Raw genomic sequence first — 17,461 nt, forward strand, 5'->3', positions numbered from 1 at the left:
AGGCGCCGCGCCTTTGCGGTGGAGACGGATACCGGGTTGCAGAGCGCGGATACCCAACAGCACCTGTGGGGAGAACGGGAGCTTCTGTTTGTGGAGTCGCGGGGCCGGCTACCCCGGGTCTAGACGCACGGAGGGGGGACCCCAGGCCCCGCCTACACGGAGGGCACCCAGGCCGAGCCCCGCCCCCGCCGGCTCCACGTTCTGGGTCCCCGGAGTTTGTGTACGACGTGCTTGAGTCCGATTTCCAAACTGGGGACGGGAAACTGAGGAAGGTCAGGAAAATACAAACGACCAACGCAGCGCCCTCGCTGAGCGGGGCCGCGGGGGCAGCGGCACCGAGCCCAGGACAGTCCCCCGCCGACCCCGCCGCACCCGGACTCCGGGTGCGCCTCGTCCCCGCCCGCGTGCGCCCCGGGCCATGCCACCCTTCCCCGGCCCCCGGCCCCGCCCCCGCCGCCCGGCCCCGCCCTCCAGAGTCTGGCCCCGCCCACTCCCTCCGCTAGACCACGCCCACCCCTATCATCCGCTCGTCCCCGCCCACTCCACCTCCTCGCCGGGTCCGCCCACAACTCCACCTGTGAGGCTCCGCCCACCACACCGGCCCCGCCCCTCCCAGCCGCCCGGCCCCGCCCCCCGCCGGAAGGAGTCGCGCGCCTGGGACTCCCGGCATCCCAGGGTCCCGCGTTGCCCGCGGCTCAGAGGTGCGGTCCGGGGCCGCAGCCCCTCCCCGCATGGAGTCCGCGGAGCGTGCGCTGGCGGCGCGGGACCCGGTGCCCAGGTGGGTGCGGAGCGCAGCGAGGCCTGCGCTGCGTATCCCGGGGAGGAGAGGAGGGAAAGAAGGGGGGGGAAAGGTGCGGAGGCGGGGGCTAGGGGGTGCGGAGGGTGGCGCGTGGGGGACGCGGGGTCGCGGGGCCGCTTGGGGCGGTGCGGGGCGGGCTGGAGCAGGTTTCCCGCCGCAGGGTGGATGTGTATGGGTTCGAGCGTCCGGCGGACTTCGACTACGCGGCGTACGAGGCGTTCTCCTCCGCCTACCTGGGCGTCCTGGCGCACCGGGCCGGCCGCTGGGCCCGGCTCCTGCGGGGGAGCGGCGGCGTGCGGAGGAGCCGGACGGGTGAGTGGCGTGGAGCCTGCGGGGCGCGATCCTGCGACAACGTGGGGCCCTGCGGCATGAGACCCTGCGGGGCAGGACCCTGCCGCCACGACCTTGCCTCCTCCTCTCCCCCTTCCCCCCCAGGACCAGGTCCAGCCGCCCGTCCCTGCGGGGCCCATCCGGGGCCATCCCTGCCGGACCATCCCTGCTGGGCCCATCCCGGCACCGCCCACGGCCCATCTGGGGCCGCACCCTCTTCCTCTGGCTGGGCAAAGTCCGTGGTGCCTTGGCCTTCCAGGAGAAGGTGGTGGGGAGGGCGGGCTTGAAGCCTAGCCTGCGCTTAGCTGCCAGCCCAGCCCTTCTCCTCGGAGTCTCCCGGGCCCCTGGGCTGCCCCTTCCACGCCGGCGTCACGCATATCCTGGGCTCATCTGGCCCGGGCCTCGAGTCCACTCTTGAGGCAAACTCTCCCCTCCCACTGGCCCCCGGGCTCGCCCCGACTCCCCAGACATTCACCAGGTGCCCACACGGGGCTTCCCCTTCCCACCGCCTTTCTCAAAGCAGCCCCAACCTGTTAGTCTTTTCTTTTGCCTTCTAGAAAGAAGCAGAGACCCCTTCCTGTCCGAGGGGAATGTCCTCTTCACGGCCAAGTCCCAACCAGGAGCCCTGGCTTGGCTGGCAGGGTCTTCGTGTTATTGAATGAGTGAATGAGCAACTTGCCTGCTGGCCCAGGGGGCGGAAGGGCAGGGCCACTCCAGCAGGCCCAGAGTGCTCAGGCGCAGTGTGCTGGGGAGCTGCCTCCGAAGGCAGGAGTACCAGGGCTGGCTGCGCTAGAGAGGGTACAGAGTTGGGGGGACCCACGTGGTAGAGGTGTGCCTGGACACGTGGTCCACATCTGCTGGCCCCTTCCCCATGTCCACAAGCATCTCTGCTTGCCGTTTTGATTTTGTTGTCTCCTTTTGAGTGCTGGGGATGGAAGCCAGTTCCTCGCCTGTGCCACACATGGTCTGCCACCATACCTCACCCAGGCTGGCTCTGCTGTCCATACAGTACCTGAGCAGGGCCTGAGGAGAGCCCGTCTACCAGGCCTTACCTTCTGGCATGCAGCTCGCTGGGCGGCTGGGCCTTCCTGCTTCCAGGCCACCCGTTAGGATGTAGACCAGCTCTCCAGCCCCTGCCCACCCCTCATGGTGGCTGGCTGGTGAAGCCAAGCATCTGGCCTCGTGGTTGTACCTGACTTGCTTTTTGGAGCCTCTTTAGAGTATGCATCAGTTTTGGTGAAGACACAAGGTTTTAGATCCTTTCCATCATGACTTAGGAAGGTCAATAGCTGGGCTGGAGTCTGATATGAGGGTTCCCTGGCCATCTGGGTTCTGAGCTCACTGCGGTCCTCTTGTTTCAGTGAAGCGCTATGTCCGGAAGGGGATCCCACTGGAGCACAGGGCCCGAGTCTGGATGGCTGTAAGTGGAGCCCAGGCTCAGATGGACCAGCACCCTGGCTACTATCACCAGCTGCTCCAGGGAGAGAGAAATTCCAGCCTGGAAGAGGCCATCAGGACAGGTGGGCTACTGGGCCCCTCTCAGGTCTGCGATGATTTCTGGCCACCTTTGTGGCTTAAGGCAGTGCAGAGATTTGAGTTGTTGCAGATGCACCAACAGATTTAATTTGGAATTGTCTTTTTGGGGGAGTCAGAACTGAAACAGCCCATCTCTGGGCTCTTCCAAGCCATCGAAGTCTTTCCCTCCTTCACAAGGCTGCACGCTGCCCCATGTGTGGACCCATTTACCTGCCCATGTACCAGCGAGACTGGAGCTGTCTCTTGCCGTTCCTGTTTTGGTCCTTCTGGGTGTATGCCCTGCGCAGGAAGGTTGGGTTACAGGCTAGTTCTGTTTCGTATGGATAAACTTTTTTTTTTTTTATGTCAGTCCTGGGGATTGAACTCAGGGTCTGGGTGCTGCCCCTTCTGCTCAAGGCTAGTGCTTTATCACTTGAGCCACAGATACAGTTCTGGATTTTGGTGGTTAATTGAAGACTTGCCAGACTGGCTTTGAATTCTGATCCTCAGATCTCATCCTCCTGGAATAGTTAGGGTTACAGGTGTGAGCTGCTGGCACCGGCTGTCAACTATTTTATAGAGACCATGTGGTGGACTTCTCATGCCCACAGAACCACCTTCATGCAGAGAAAGTGTCGCTGCCAGCCATAGCCCACCTGGCTTTTCCTGTCCTGTAGAAAGATGTGAGCAGGTCTGGTCTGTATGGTCTGAACGAGCAAGGGCACTGAGATCCCACAGACAGTTCTACATCATGCTCTGGAAGGGAAGGTGCAGGTCTCAGGAAGGGAGGGTGTGGTGGGAGTCTGGGCCTTGGGTAAGCAGGAAGAGGCAGAGCAGGGAGACTTTGATAAGATCAGTTTGTTTAGTTCTTGGCATCTAGCTTTGTTTGTTTATTTCTGAAGGGAGGCGGCTCAGAATGTTTAGCCTGCAGTTTCCACCGGCCCTCAGGTTAGGAGCCCTGTCCAAGGGCCTGGTAAGGCAGGCTCTGGCCTGCCTTGGGTGGACGTGGACAGTGAAGCAGCTCTGGGAAGGCCACTCTGCCATCCTGATTCTGGTGACAGTTGGGGCCTGGCTTAGCTGTCTGCCTTCGTGGTCACATCACACACTGTTGCCTGGGCTGCACTCCACAGCCAGGTGACCAGGGTTGTTCTGTCTGGTCCAACCAGGGTGGTGGAAGCTCTTCCAAGACCTGGACAGAACCAGCATCCCCGCCCTCGGGGGCTGAGCAGAGATTGAGGTGACCTTTGCTGAATTCCCCTGCAGACCTGAACCGAACCTTCCCAGACAATGTGAAGTTCCGGAAGACAGCCGAGCCCTGTCTACAGAGCGCTCTGCACAATGTGCTGCTGGCCTATGGGCTTCACAACCAAGGTGTGGGGTACTGTCAGGTGAGTCGAGAGGCATGGGTACTGTCAGCTGATTCTAGGTGGTGTGGGTACTGTGAGCTGAGTCCAGGTGGTGTGGGTACTGTGAGCTGAGTCCAGGTGGTGTGGGTACTGTCAGTTGAGTCCAAGAGGTGTGGGTACTGTCAGCTGAGTCCAGGAGGAGTGGGTACTATCAGGTGATTCTAGGTGGTATGGGTACTATCAGCTGAGTCCAGGAGGCATGAGTACTGTTAGCTGAGTCCAGGAGGCTGGGTACTGTCAAGTGATTCTAGGTGGTATGGGTACTGTCAGCTGAGTCCAGGAGGCATGGGTACTGTCAGCTTATTCTAGATGGTGTGGGTACTGTCAGCTGAGTCCAGGCCTCTACCACAGTGTGCAGACATGGCCCAGCACAGAGGGACAGCCTCAGGTGCTGACTGTCCTGGAGTTTGACCAGAAGTTGATGCCATGCCAGGATCGGGCAGTGGCTCTCCTTGTGCTGAGCTGTGCACCTCACACACCTTGGGGGTCTGGGGCTAAGGTTATCTAATGGTGGCAGGACCTGAATGGTATTGGCAGGGACCCCGCCTTGGACAGTCCCCCCCCCCCATGCAGTCCTCCAGGAGGGAACCTGCCTTGGACCGTACCCCCATCCCATGCAGTCCTCCAGGAGGGAACCTGCCCTGGACCGTCCCCCACTCCCATGCAGTCCTCCAGGAGGGAACCTGCCCTGGACAGGCCTCCCTCCCATGCAGTCTTCCAGGGGGAACCTGCCCTGGACAGTCCTCCCCCCATGCAGTCCTCCAGGAGGGAATCTGCCCTGGACAGCCCCCCCCCCATGCAGTCCTCCAGGAGGGAATCTGCCCTGGACAGCCCCCCCCCCATGCAGTCCTCCAGGAGGGAACCTGCCCTGGACAGCCCCCTCCCCGCCCCCCAATGCAGTCTTCAGAGGGAACCTGCCCTCTACGGTCCTCCCGGCCCTCCCGAACCCCCAATCAGTCCTTCAGGAGGGAACCTACCTTCAACAGCCCTCCCGTTCCCGCCCCCCCTCCCCGTGCAGGCCTCCAGGAGGGAACCTGCCCTCGATGCCCCCACCAGTGCCGTCCTCCACGGGGGAACCCACCTTCGACAGTCCTCCCGTTCCTTCCCCTCCCCCCCCCCCCCCCCCCGCCTTCCAGGAGGGAACCGCCCTCAACGCCCCCCTCTCCCGTGCAGTCTTCCAGGAGGGAACCCACTCTCGACGTCCCCCCACCCCCCATGCAGTTCTCCGGGGGGGGGCCCACTTTCAGAACTAATGCAGCAAGATCAGGTTGCACAGGCTGTGACCCTCCTGCAGCTGCCCTGGACTGTCCACCACAGCAGAAGTAGATGTGGAGAGAGCTTTGACTTTGTCTTGGTGCTGGTCTTAGTGTTTGCTGGGCAGCACTCTACTACTTGAGTTGTGCACCCAGTCTTTTCCTTTGGAGACCAGAAGTATCTATGTAGCTTGGGCTTGGGTGATCCTTGTCATTCTCCTCCCTCAGTGTTTTATTCTTTGCCAGTCCTGGGGCTTGAACTCAGAGCCTGGGCACTGTCCCTGAGCTTCATTTGCTCAAGGCTAGCACTCTACCACTTGAGTCACAGTGCCACTTCTGGCTTTTTCTGCTTATGTGATACTGAGGAATCGAACCTGGGGCTTCATGCATGCTAGGCAAGCACTCTGCCACTGAGCCACATTCCCAGCCCTAGAGGGTTCTTTTAACTGTTTATTTTTTCTTCATTTTATGTAAGCTGCCTAAACAAAACTAGATGGTGTTCTGGTGTTCCAGAATCCTGCCAATTTCAGAGAGAAACAAGAGAACTGGATGGAACCCCAGTACTTAGCAGCCAGACGGTCACAGGGTCATAGTGGTTTAAGACTAAATTTTCTTTCACTTTTTTTTGGTTTCAGGGCATGAATTTCATAGCAGGATATCTGATTCTTATAACAAAGAATGAGGAGGAATCCTTTTGGCTCTTGGATGCCCTTGTTGGAAGAATACTCCCTGGTATGTTGATGATCCTGCTGGGCAGTGTATTCCTGTTTTCACTATTACTGAATGGTCAGCTGAGGTGGGGCACCCATGTGTCATGCCTGTAGTGCTAGCTACTCCAGAGGCAGAGGTAAGAGAATCAAGGTTCTAAGCGATCCAGGCAGGAAAGCCTTTGAGACTCTTATCTCCAATTAATAGGAAAAAGCTTTAAGCTCTAGTGTAGCTCAAGTAGTAGAGTGCTATCCTTGAGCAAAAGCAGCTCAGGAGTGCCCAGGCCCTAAGTTCAAGCCCCAGGACTGGGAAAACAAAAACACAAAACAAAAAACCCCCACAAAAATTCAGAGAGGGTTGCATGGCTTCAGCTGCCATCTCCCTGGCTTACAGTGTGTTCCTGGCTGCAGTCACACTGCGCACATGTCTCAGTTCTCAGACGGCTGAGCGACACACACTCGCTTCAAGCCTGTTGCACAGTGGGGAGGTGGCAGGCCCGAGGGTGTTCACCTGTTGGCCAGGGCACTGGTGCTAGGTGTAGGCTCTGATGAGTGGCTGCATACCTTTGCGTGCATCCTCACTGAAGCTGGGCTCGGGCCCTGGAGAGGATCACAGACATAGACATCCGCACAAGGAAGAAGCAGCTGGAAGGTCCCAGGAGCTGGGGCATGTGGTTCATCGAGGCAGGCAGCAGCCTGAGAGCTGGGCAAGCAGGAAGGGTCTTCTGCCTCAGCCTGAAGCAGTACAGTGCTGACCCAACAAGGCCCAGAGGTAGAGCCTGCCATGCTGAAGACTGAGTCCACTGGACCCATAGGAAGAGCTTGCCATGCTGAGGACTGAGTCCACGGGACCCAGAGAAGAGCCTGCCACACTGAGGACTGAGTCCACGGGACCCAGAGAAGAGCCTGCCACACTGAGGACTGAGTCCACGGCACCCAGAGGAGAGCCTGCCACACTGAGGACTGAGTCCACGGGACCCAAAGGAGAGCCTGCCACACTGAGGACTGAGTCCACGGCACCCAGAGGAGAGCCTGCCACACTGAGGACTGAGTCCACGGGACCCAGAAGAGAGCCTACCACACTGAGGACTGAGTCCACAGGACCCAGAAGAGAGCCTGCCACACTGAGGACTGAGTCCACAGGACCCAGAGAAGAGCCTGCCACACTGAGGACTGAGTCCACGGGACCCAGAGAAGAGCCTGCCACACTGAGGACTGAGTCCACAGGACCCAGAGAAGAGCCTGCCACACTGAGGACTGGGTCCACGGGACCCAGAGGAGAGCCTGCCACACTGAGGACTGGGTCCACAGGCCCGAGCAGAGAGCCTACCACACTGAAGACAGTCCACAGGACCCAGAGGGAGAGCCTGCTGCGCTGACTGAGTCAATGGGACCCAGAGGGAGGGCCTGCCATGCTGAAGACTGGACCCACAGGACTGGGGAAAGTCAAGTAGGAAGATTGCAGTCCAGGCCAGCTGGGGCATAAAGAGAAATAAGCTCTTCTTTCAGAACAGCTAAGGGCCTGGGGCCACAGTTTAAGTGGTAGAGTGCCTGCCTAAGAAGCACAAGACTCCAAGTTCTGAGTTCAAGCCCCAGCACCACCAAAAATAAAACAAAAAAATTCCTAAAAGTCTGACAAAGGGCTGCAGGTGAGAAGGTCAGGTAGAGCAGAGCACTAATGACAAAGGGATGCAGTTGACAAGGTCAGGCAGAGCAGAGCACTAACAACAGCATTTTCCAGTGCTGAGGACACGGATTCCCATAGCCAGGGCTGTCAGACCTCTAGGATGCTACCTACTGCTGGAAGTGTCTGCCCCTTTCGTGGAGGAAGAACGTAGCCAGGGAGGTGGGGAGCCATGGAACCTACTACTGACTAGTCCCGGGCTGAGTTCACTGCAGGGCAAGCCCAGATCGTCAGCCTGAAGCCTCTCCCCCTTCTCATCCTCGGCCTGGTGTGGCCGGTCTGCCCCACCCTGCTCCTCCGCATCTCACCACCTGTGACAGGACTTCCCTTTACTCCCATGATGATCTTGCCTCAGTTCACAGAAGAGCAGGTGACTGCTGAGCAGGCTTGGGGTACCGAAGTCTCGGCCTGCATCTCTGTGGTGCCTGCCCCCCACTCCCGCAGTCGTGGGGTCATTGTTCCAATGGAGACTTGGTGCCTTCAAGTGGAAGGGTGTGGATGGGCGCATCTCTGGGGACAGATTCCTGCACCTTCTGCAGCCGGGCCCTCCTGCGTCCCCCCTGCACCTGCCCTCCCTTCTTGCTGCTCCTCCTCTCAAAGGGCCTGCCCTCCCTGCCCTCTCTTCCCTCCCCACCAACTTCATTGGCTTCTCACTTGGTCTGTGGAACTTCCAGGAGACCATGTGAGCCTGACCTTTGAAAAACCAGTTGCATTTAAGTTTTCTTTCCTTGCAATTAGGGAACATTGCTAATTGCTGTTGCAGAAGTAGCCCAGCAGGGGCCAGCAGGCCTGCCCTGCAGTGGTCATGAAGGCCTGTCCTGTTGGGTTTGTTTTTGTGCCAGTTGTGGGGCTTGAACCCAAAGCCTAGATGCTGTCCCTGAGTCCTTTTGCTCAAGGTTATCCTCTACTACTTGAGCCACAGTGCTACGTCCAGATTTTTTTTTTATACTTAACTGGAGATAGGAGTTTTACATACTTTCCTGTCCAGGCTGGCTTTGAGCCTTGATCCTCAGATCTCAGCCTCCTGAGTAGCTAGGATGACAGGCGTGAGCCATCTGCTCCTGGCAAGGCCCATTCAGTAGGCCCTAGCTCCCTGTCCTGTTGGTTTCTACCAGGTGTGGGCTGGACTCTGCTGGCTGGGCCAGGGAAGGGGGCTTCTGGGTCCTGGGTGTGGTAGGTTTGGTCCTCCTGTTGGCCTTGATTCCCTTGTCCTGACTCAGATCACATGAGCTGAGCTGAGTCCCAGGAGCCGAACACTTAGAGCCACGCTCTGTGACCCCTTGAGGATGTGGCCTCTTCTGGTGTGGCACCTGCCCTTGGAGGGGCTGAGGTCACAGAGGGAGCTGCTGTGAGCCTGGTGTTGCTGTTGCCCTCCCTGGGTTGGAGCTGAGCACTGCTCTTGCTGGAAGGAGGAAGCTGTGTGTGTGGAGGGGCTGTTTCTTGAGCTCTTCCTGCACCTGCTGGTTCTCTGAGACCTTTGGTTCCCGTGGCCCAGGGCAGAGGAGGGACCTGGGGTGGACAAGTCACATCTTCCTTCGTCCTTACCTAGCTGGAGCAGTGTCACATCTCCGAGTTGCTGGAGAATTCTGGGGATCACCTGTTCCATGGAAGGCACAGGAATGCCCTCCCCACATGCAGCCCCCAGAGAATTGGCCAGAGTTTGGGTCACCCCAAGGGGTGATTGGGTGGCAGAGACCTCAGGACTGCTCCCAAGGTCATGGAGAACTGCCCACAGGAGAGCTCAGAGCTGGTACGGACTGGGGTCTGTGTGTAGGCTGCAGAGTGGCACCCAGACTCGGCAGGTAGTGCAGGCCTGGGTCTCCTGACTGGGGCTCTAGGCCTGCGTCCTCCCTGGTACCCACACAGCAGACAGGACATTGGAGACCCACCTCCTTCATTCCCTCCCTCACTCCCTCCCTTTTTTTCTGTCCCTCTTCCCTTCCCACAGCAGGCCCCAGCACCCTGGATAAGGTGTCCTAAGGATGCTCATTGGTGAAATGATTTGGTCCTTGTCCATTAGGAGCATGTGTCATATAATCCATATGACCCCAGAACTTGGGGCTGGCACACTTCTCCACCTGTCCTGGAATGGGTGGGGCTGTGTCTGAGCCTGGGTGAGGAGCTGATGGGGGCAGATGGCCCTTGGAGCTGAGTGGACAGGCATAGACAGGACCAGGCCGAGCCAGTGGTAGCTGCTGGATGCCTGCTCGCTTGGTTTTCCACTTGTAAGGAGTGTGTCCAGGAGTGGCGAGGTGGGTTTAATCCAATCCTCTCCTGGGAGACTGACTCAGCTGCGGAGTTCAGGGTGAGTTTAGTGAATATTTTTGGAAGCTGTTCTAAGCCTGTCTGTGCCGGGGCCAAGGTCACACGGAGCCACTCTGCAAATCCCCTGCGGCTCCTGCTCAGCCCTCCCTCCACACAGCCCAGAGGGTGGGGCGGCCTTGACAATCCTCAGGCCTCACCTCGCCCGCTGGAATGGGACTGGCTCAGTGAAGGAAGAAAGCCAGTGTGGAGGCCACAGCTGTCATCCTGCCGTCTGGAGGCCCAAGCAGAAGGATCACAGTTGAAAACCAGCCTGAGCCACATAAGGAAACCTTGCCTCAAAACTAAGAACAAAAGAATCCGGGGCTAGAGGAAGAAGGAAGACCAGTGCTGAAGGTTCAGAGGCAGGTGCAGAATAGGATATGTATATATATATGACAGAATAGGATATATATATAAGACAGGAAAGGGTATGTATATAGCATATGTATTTAAGACTGGATAGGGTATTTATATAAGACTGAATAGCATACATATATAAGACAGAATAGGGTATGTATATGACAGGATATGTACATAAGGCAGGGTAAGGTATGTATATAAAACAAGGTAGGAAGTGGTGCTGTAGCTCAAGTGGTAGAACGCTCGACTTGAGCTGAAGAGCTGAGGGACAACGCCCAGGCCCAGAGTTCAAGCCCCACGACCGACCAAAAATAAATAAATAAAACAAGGTGTAGGGTATATATGTAAGACAGATGTAAGACAGAATTGCCGGGCGCTGGTGGCTCACGCCTATAATCCTAGCTACTCAGGAGGCTGAGATCTGAGGATTACGGTTCAAAGCCAGCCCGGGCAGGAAAGTCCATGAGACTCTTATCTCCAATAAACCACCAGAAAACTGGAAGTGGTGCTGTGGCTCAAGTGGTAGAGTGCTGGCCTTGAGCTGAAGAGCGCAGGGACAGCGCCCAAGCCCAGCGTTCAAGCCCCACGACCAACCAAAAAAAAAAAAAAAAAAGACAGAATAGCATATGTATATAATAAGACAGGGCATGCATATAAGACAGGATAGGATGTATATAAGACAGGATAGGGTATGTATATAAGAATAGCATATGTGCCGGCGCTGGTGGCTCACACCTGTAATCGTAGCTACTCAGGAGGCTGAGATCTGAGGATTGCAGTTTAAAGCCAGCCAGGGCAGGAAAGTACATGAGACTCATCTCCAATAAACCACTAGAAAACCGGAAGTGGTGCTGTGGCTCAAGCGGTAGAGCGCTGGCCTTGAGCTGAAGAGCACAGGGGCAGTGCCCAGCCCAGAGTTCAAGCCCCACGACCAACCAAAAAAAAAAAAAATAGCATATGTATATAAGACAGAATAGCATATGTATATAAGGCAGAATAGGGGATGTATATAAGACCGGATAGGGTATGTATATAAGAATAACGTGTATAAGACAGAATAGGGAATGTATATAAGACAAGCCCTGCTCTACTTGAGTCAGTATTTTCAGTGATTCTTTTCCAGCCATGGCAGTCAACACCACCAACCCCACTTCCAGGTGTTTACATGTGAATAGGGCATGTGGCTGGTGTGTAATGTGTGTATCATATGCTCTCCTTGGGTGAAAAGTTACTTGAATGACTTCCCGAGCATTACAATGTATAGCAACCTACCATATTTACAAGCCATCTATTTAGTAGGAAACCCAAATGTTTATTTATCTATTTTATAGTGGTTGCCTTTTTTCCCTAGCAGTATTGGGGTTTTGAACTCAGGGCCAGGTACTCTACCACTGGAGCCCCAGCACAAAGTCTTAATAAGATTAAAAAGTCTGTTTTTCTTTTCTTTTTCATGGGGCTTGAACTCTGGCCTGAGCGCTGTCTCTCAGCTCTTTAGCTCAAGACAAGTGCTCTATCACGTGAGCCACAGTGCCACTTCTGGCTTTTTTTCCTTATGCGGTGCTGAGGAATCGAGCCCAGGGCCTCATGCATGCAAGGCAAACACTCTATCACTGAACCACCTTCCCAGCCCCTATTCTGTGTGTTTTTTTTTTTTTCTTTTCTCTCTCTCCCCCCCCCTTTTTTTTTTTATTTTTTTTGTTATGGGGCTTGAATTCTGGGCTTGGGCGCTGTCCTCAGCTCTTCTGCTCAAGGCAAGCGCTCTACCACTTGAGCCACAGCACCACTTATGATTTTCTGGTGGTTTTTTGGAGATAAGAGTCTCACGGACTTTCCTGCCTGGGCTGGCTTCGAACCGTAATCCTCAGATCTTAGCCTCCTGAGTAGCTCGGATTACAGGCATGAGCTACTGGTGCCTGACTTTCTATGTTCTTTTTATTGTGGTAAAATACTCATATAGCAGAGTTTACCAGCAGAGCTGTTTGTAATTGGGCAGCCAGCAGCATTGAATGTCGCATTGTTGCAGCTGCTGCTCCATGATCACAGAGCTCTCCCAAACCAGCATCTCCTGTGCACTCCTCCCTCCTCCCTTCCAGTCTGTCTCCATGACCCCCAGGCCGCCAGTGCGTGGAGACACACGGCATCAGTCTCGCTGAGGTGCCCTCTGACATAGGCATAGTATGTGTCAGCATCTCACCCTTCCCACAGGCTCACTTGTGGACCCATGATGTCACTTTCTGCTCTTGTGTACAGCCCTGCTAAGAATGGGTGGGAGACAACTCCAGTGGCTACTTCCTACCTGCAGCTTTCCATCTACTGAGCAGGCGCATCTGACCTGGGCCTCTGGCTCTGCCTCCTTCCCAGCCCCTCCCTCTGGGGTTTGGCCCTTCCTCTCCTGGGGCGGCCTGGTGCCCGGGAGGGAGTGAGGCTGCCAGGAGTAGAGCCAGGTGCCAGTGCTCTCAGCTTCCTCTTCCTGCCACCACAGATTATTACAGCCCTGCCATGCTGGGCCTGAAGACAGATCAGGAGGTCCTCGCCGAGCTGGTGAGGACAAAACTGCCAGCGGTGGCAGCCCTAATGGATGGCCACGGTGTGCTGTGGACGCTTGTGGTGTCTCGCTGGTTCGTCTGCCTGTTCGTGGACGTGCTGCCCGTGGAGGTGAGCGGGCACCATGCTCAGGACCGAGGCCATGCGGGTGGCCTCCCAGGTGACATGGACCCATGTCTCCACAGACCGTGCTTCGAATTTGGGACTGCTTGTTCAACGAAGGCTCCAAAATCATCTTCCGCGTGGCCCTCACCTTAATTAAGCATCACCAAGCACTGATCCTGGAAGCAGACAGTGTTCCAGATATCTGCGACAAGTTCAAGCAGATCACCAAAGGGGACTTCGTGATGGAGTGCCACACGTTTATGCAGGTGAGGCCTGGGGCCTCCCACAGGGACCCCTGGCTTGGCCCCTGCTGGGATGCCCTCCTTCCCAGGGCCTCTGAGCCTCTGCCAGGATGCCCTTCTTCCCAGGGCTTCTTCCTTCTTGAAGCCATGCTTGTCTGATGGAGTCTGGAGCTCACCATCTCTCCCTCCTCACGCATACTAAAACTGGGAGCCAAACCACGACAGCATAGTGCTCCACTTACCTCCACTTGGCCTAGTGGCCAGGCCTCTGCCGGCCACCCACAGGGCAGGCTGTGCTGCACCTGCGCTGTGTGTTTCTGCCAGGATTGTGGAGCCCCGCCAGTGTGGCCTGTTGTGGCCTCTTGGCCCCTCTGGAGCCTGTGCTTGGGTCTCCTGACCAGTCTGCCACTGAAGGTGGTGACATCACCCAGACGGTCATTGCCTTAGTCCCATGCAGGCTGTGTGCTGGACTTGGTCCCTGCTGACCGAGGCCCTGTGGGGAGGGTGAGAGGCTGGAGCACAGCTGGCTCTTACTTAGGAATGATTCTCCTAATGATTCTGCAAGCCCTGATGGCTCGCAGCCTGCAGCTGGCTTCTTATTTTTACTTTTTTTTTTGGCCAGTCCTGGGGCTTGAACTCAGGGCCTGGGCACTGTCCCTGAGCTTTTGCTCAAGGCTAGCACTACCACTTGAGCCACAGCACCACTTTTGGCTTTTTCTGCTTATGTGGTGCTGAGGAATCGAACCCAGGGCTTCATGTATGCTAGGTGAGCACTCTACCACTGAGCCACAGTCCCAGCCTCTCACTATCACTTTTATTCTGAAGTAACAACAGGTTCCTGGCCAGCTGTCCATGGGACACTGGCTCAATGCCAGGAGGGCGGCTGGGTTTGCGTTGGGGCTGAGAAGGGCTGGCATTCCAATGACCAGGAGCAAGCTCCCCACCTGGAAGGCTGCCGGCTCCCCGTCCCAGTGCAGCGTCAGACAAGGGGCCTCCATGAAGCCACAGAGGCCACCGCGCCTCCGGGTTATCAGTCCAGGTAGTGGGGCAGTGCGCTGACCTGTCAGGCCTACCAGCTGTGTCTTTGGAGAGGAGGGGCCCTGGCGATGATAACCCCAAGGAGCTGACTCTATGTGTGTGAGGGGCGTGTTACCTGATAGAGTGCCTGACTGAGTGAGAAACCCAGTACTGTGGGGACAAGGCTCTTCTGAGGATGGGTGAGACACGCTGGCAGCTGCAGTGACCATGTGGATCCCGGGATGGTCCAGGAGGAAACTGGGAAGGTGGCAGGCCCCTCCTGTTCCTGGTGGGCCGGGCTGGTTCTCCTGGAGCCTGCCTTGCCAAAACCCTGTAGGTGTCAGCCAGAGGCTTCACAAGTCCGGAGTGGACTTGAAAACAGAACCTGTTTTTCTGGCCTCTTGAAGGCCCCAGTGCCAGCTCCAGTGACCAGACGTGGCGTGACCTCTACTCTGCTGCCCACAGGAGCTTTTGCAGCTGCTTGGTGTGCTCTCGGGCCTCTGGGTGCCACGTGCAGCTGTGTTGATTGCTGCCAAGGCAGGCCACTTGAGGGGTACATAGCCTTCCGAAGAGGCTGGGAGGGACCTTGGCCACCTGTTTGCCACCGTTTACGTGATACCAAAGCCCAGCCCACAAGTACTAGGTGTGTTGCAGAGGGCTTTCATTTTCTTTTTGTTGGCCATGGGGCCTGAACTCTGGGCCTGGGTTGCTGTCCCTCAGCTCTTCAGCTTAAGGCTAGCACTCTACCACTTGAGCCACAGCACCACCTCCGGCTTTTTCTGCTTATGTGGTGCTAAGGAATTGAACCCAGGGCCTCATGCATGCAAGGCAAGCACTCTACCACTGAGCCATCTTCCTAGCCCCAGGGCTTTCATTTTCCTAGAATTGTGCTTTGCTGGAAGTGAGAAGGCCAAGTTCAGCCTCAGTACAGTGTAGGATTATGACACTGGTGTCCAAGACCTGTTGGTAGCTCATGCTTGTAATCCCAACTACTCAGTAGCTGAGATCCAAAGGACCGAGATTTGAGGCCAGTCTGTGCAGAAAAGTCCCTTAAACTCCTGCTCCAAAATCACCAGCAAAAATGCCAGGCTAGAGGCATGGCCCAAGTGGTAGACCACCAGTGGAACAAGCAAGCTGAGAAAGCACCAGGCCCGAGTTCAAATCTTAGTACAACAAAAAGTGGTTGTGGTAACCCAGGACCCCAGCTTCCTTGGAACTGGAGGGATTATTGTAGGCTATTCTCACTGTAGACATTTCAATTTATATAATTGGTTCCAGGCACCACCTCCAGAGGGAACCAGTCTCCCTGAGTCAGACTCAGGGTAGGAAGGGCTCTCAGCACTTGGCCCTCTGTGGCCCTAAGCCCAGTTCTTGCTCTGATAAGAAGAGGGATTTGCTCTTTTGCTGCCTCTTACCCTTATCACCCAAACTGGAGAAGGTGCAATGTGTATTAGGCCCAGCCAGGTGTGTGTCTCTGCAGAGACAGGCCCCTAGTAGGCTCTGCAGGAAAGGCTGGCCACTCCAGCTTGGCTTGAATGGCTCTGCTGAGCCTCCAGGTGGACTTGTGGTACTATTCTAACATTAAGAAAATTAGCTGGGCACTGGCAGCTCGCGCCTATCATCCTAGCTACTCTGGAGGCTGAGGATCGTGGCTCAAAGCCAGGCTGGGCAGGAAAGCCCTTGAGACTCTTATCTCCAATTAATCATGGAAATAGTCATGGCAATGTGGCTCTTGGGGTAGAACACTAGCCTTGACCAAAAGGAACTAAGAGATAGAACCCAGGCTCAGAGTTCAAGCCCTGACTGCCCCCCCCCCCCAAAAAAAAATCTAAAGGAGGCAGATGGGCAACTGGCTGCATCTTCTCACAAAAGCCACAGCCCCAGGCTGACGTGGGATCCTGACCCCTCAGGACACCCAGAGCTCCAGGGCCAGGCAGCCCATCTGTCATGCTCCTGCTAGGAGACAGCTAAGGCAAAGCATCCTGCTGCCGCCTTTTTGGTTCTTAAGCTCCTCTGTCTCTTCCAGAAAATATTTTCAGAACCGGGGAGCCTGTCCATGACGACCATCTCCAGACTCCGGGAGAGCTGCCGGGCAGCACTGCTGGCCCAGGGCTGAGGTACACCCCACGCTCCCCCACACACAACAGCTTCATGTCCAGACAACCCGCGACCAATTTCTACTGCTCTCCTGGTGTAAATACTAAAGTCTCCGTACTTTAGTGGGGAAGTTTTTTAAATTTTTAAAGAATGATTTAAAATTATGCCATTCAACAGCTTTTGAATTATTAGCTATACCAAAAATTTCTTGGAATATATTTTGTCAGAGACATTAGTAATATATACAATGTACAGCGTGCATTTGTATTTAATAAAGCGTGCCAGTACTGTTAAGCCTGCATTCAGTCCTTCAAGGAGGCCAGCATGTGGTCTGACTTCTCAAGGTGTGTGGGAAGAGCAGGGGGTGTAAGAGTGAATGGCCAGGTAGGTCAAGGCTCTGGTATGAAAAGTGGTGCTGTCTCTAGCTCTTTGTGCTGCCTGCCCCGTGGACAGGGCCAGGCCCAGCCCTAGGCAGACCAGCAAGGTACAAGTCAAGCTGGGAAGACAGGGTGGAAGCTAGCTGGCCCATGCTACTCTTGAGCTTGCCTGCTTGCTTAGGACTATCATTGTGACTCCATTTCTCAAAATTGACCTTTTGCTTACAGACCTGGTTTGTCAGGGCCTCCTCCTGGTCTAGGATGTCTCCTGGAGAGACCATAGGTGACTGTGTCTCCCAGGGGGCTGGCTTCCTGCCCTGCAGCTCAGCCCTGCCCCTATCCCAGGGCCACTGGACAAAAGGGCCGAGTTATTAGCTACACCAGGGGCTGTCACCTTCGTGCCAAGGCTATTAGTTAGAACCTCATTTGTAGGACATGTGATGATTGGTATAAGTAGATGCCTGTAGAGAACATCTCTGTCTTGTCATATACCAGATGGCCTCACAGGGCCCAGGCCCGTGTCCCCAGAAGCTGCTGCCCCTTCAAGCACACAGCTTGCTTCAGTGCTTGACACCTGCTCTTTCAAAAGGCCATTCTTCACTCTTACCAAGTTCTGGTGTGTACCCATGGGCACCAGGCCTAGACAGCTGGGCAGCCAGCTCCCAAGTGCTGGCCAGGCATGCAGAACTGTTCCCTTGAAGGAGATGCTGATCCACGGCGT

The 17,461-nt window shown here is 56.1% G+C and overlaps 1 protein-coding gene across 5 annotated transcripts; it reads left to right on the plus strand.

The window, feature by feature from the left end:
• The first annotated feature begins 646 nt into the window (after window positions 1-646).
• Window positions 647-16,644, plus strand: LOC138817634 (growth hormone-regulated TBC protein 1-like). Of its 5 annotated transcripts, XM_070008114.1 has the most exons (8): window positions 647-778; window positions 960-1,111; window positions 2,491-2,649; window positions 3,908-4,032; window positions 5,939-6,035; window positions 12,841-13,013; window positions 13,088-13,273; window positions 16,293-16,644. In XM_070008114.1, exons 1-8 carry the CDS (start codon window positions 732-734, stop codon window positions 16,380-16,382), a joined length of 1,029 nt encoding a protein of 342 aa, XP_069864215.1. In that variant the 5' UTR covers window positions 647-731; the 3' UTR covers window positions 16,383-16,644. The 5 variants fall into 5 exon arrangements, with proteins under 5 accessions (XP_069864215.1, XP_069864219.1, XP_069864216.1 ...); XM_070008118.1 differs by lacking the exons at window positions 647-778; window positions 960-1,111 and adding an exon at window positions 1,235-1,394; XM_070008115.1 differs by lacking the exons at window positions 647-778; window positions 960-1,111 and adding an exon at window positions 1,401-1,791.
• The last annotated feature ends 817 nt before the right edge of the window (window positions 16,645-17,461 follow it).

This window comes from Dipodomys merriami, unplaced genomic scaffold (assembly GCF_024711535.1).
Source record: "Dipodomys merriami isolate MVZ:Mamm:240054 unplaced genomic scaffold, mDipMer1.0.p SCAF_70, whole genome shotgun sequence".
Lineage (NCBI taxonomy): Eukaryota > Metazoa > Chordata > Mammalia > Rodentia > Heteromyidae > Dipodomys > Dipodomys merriami.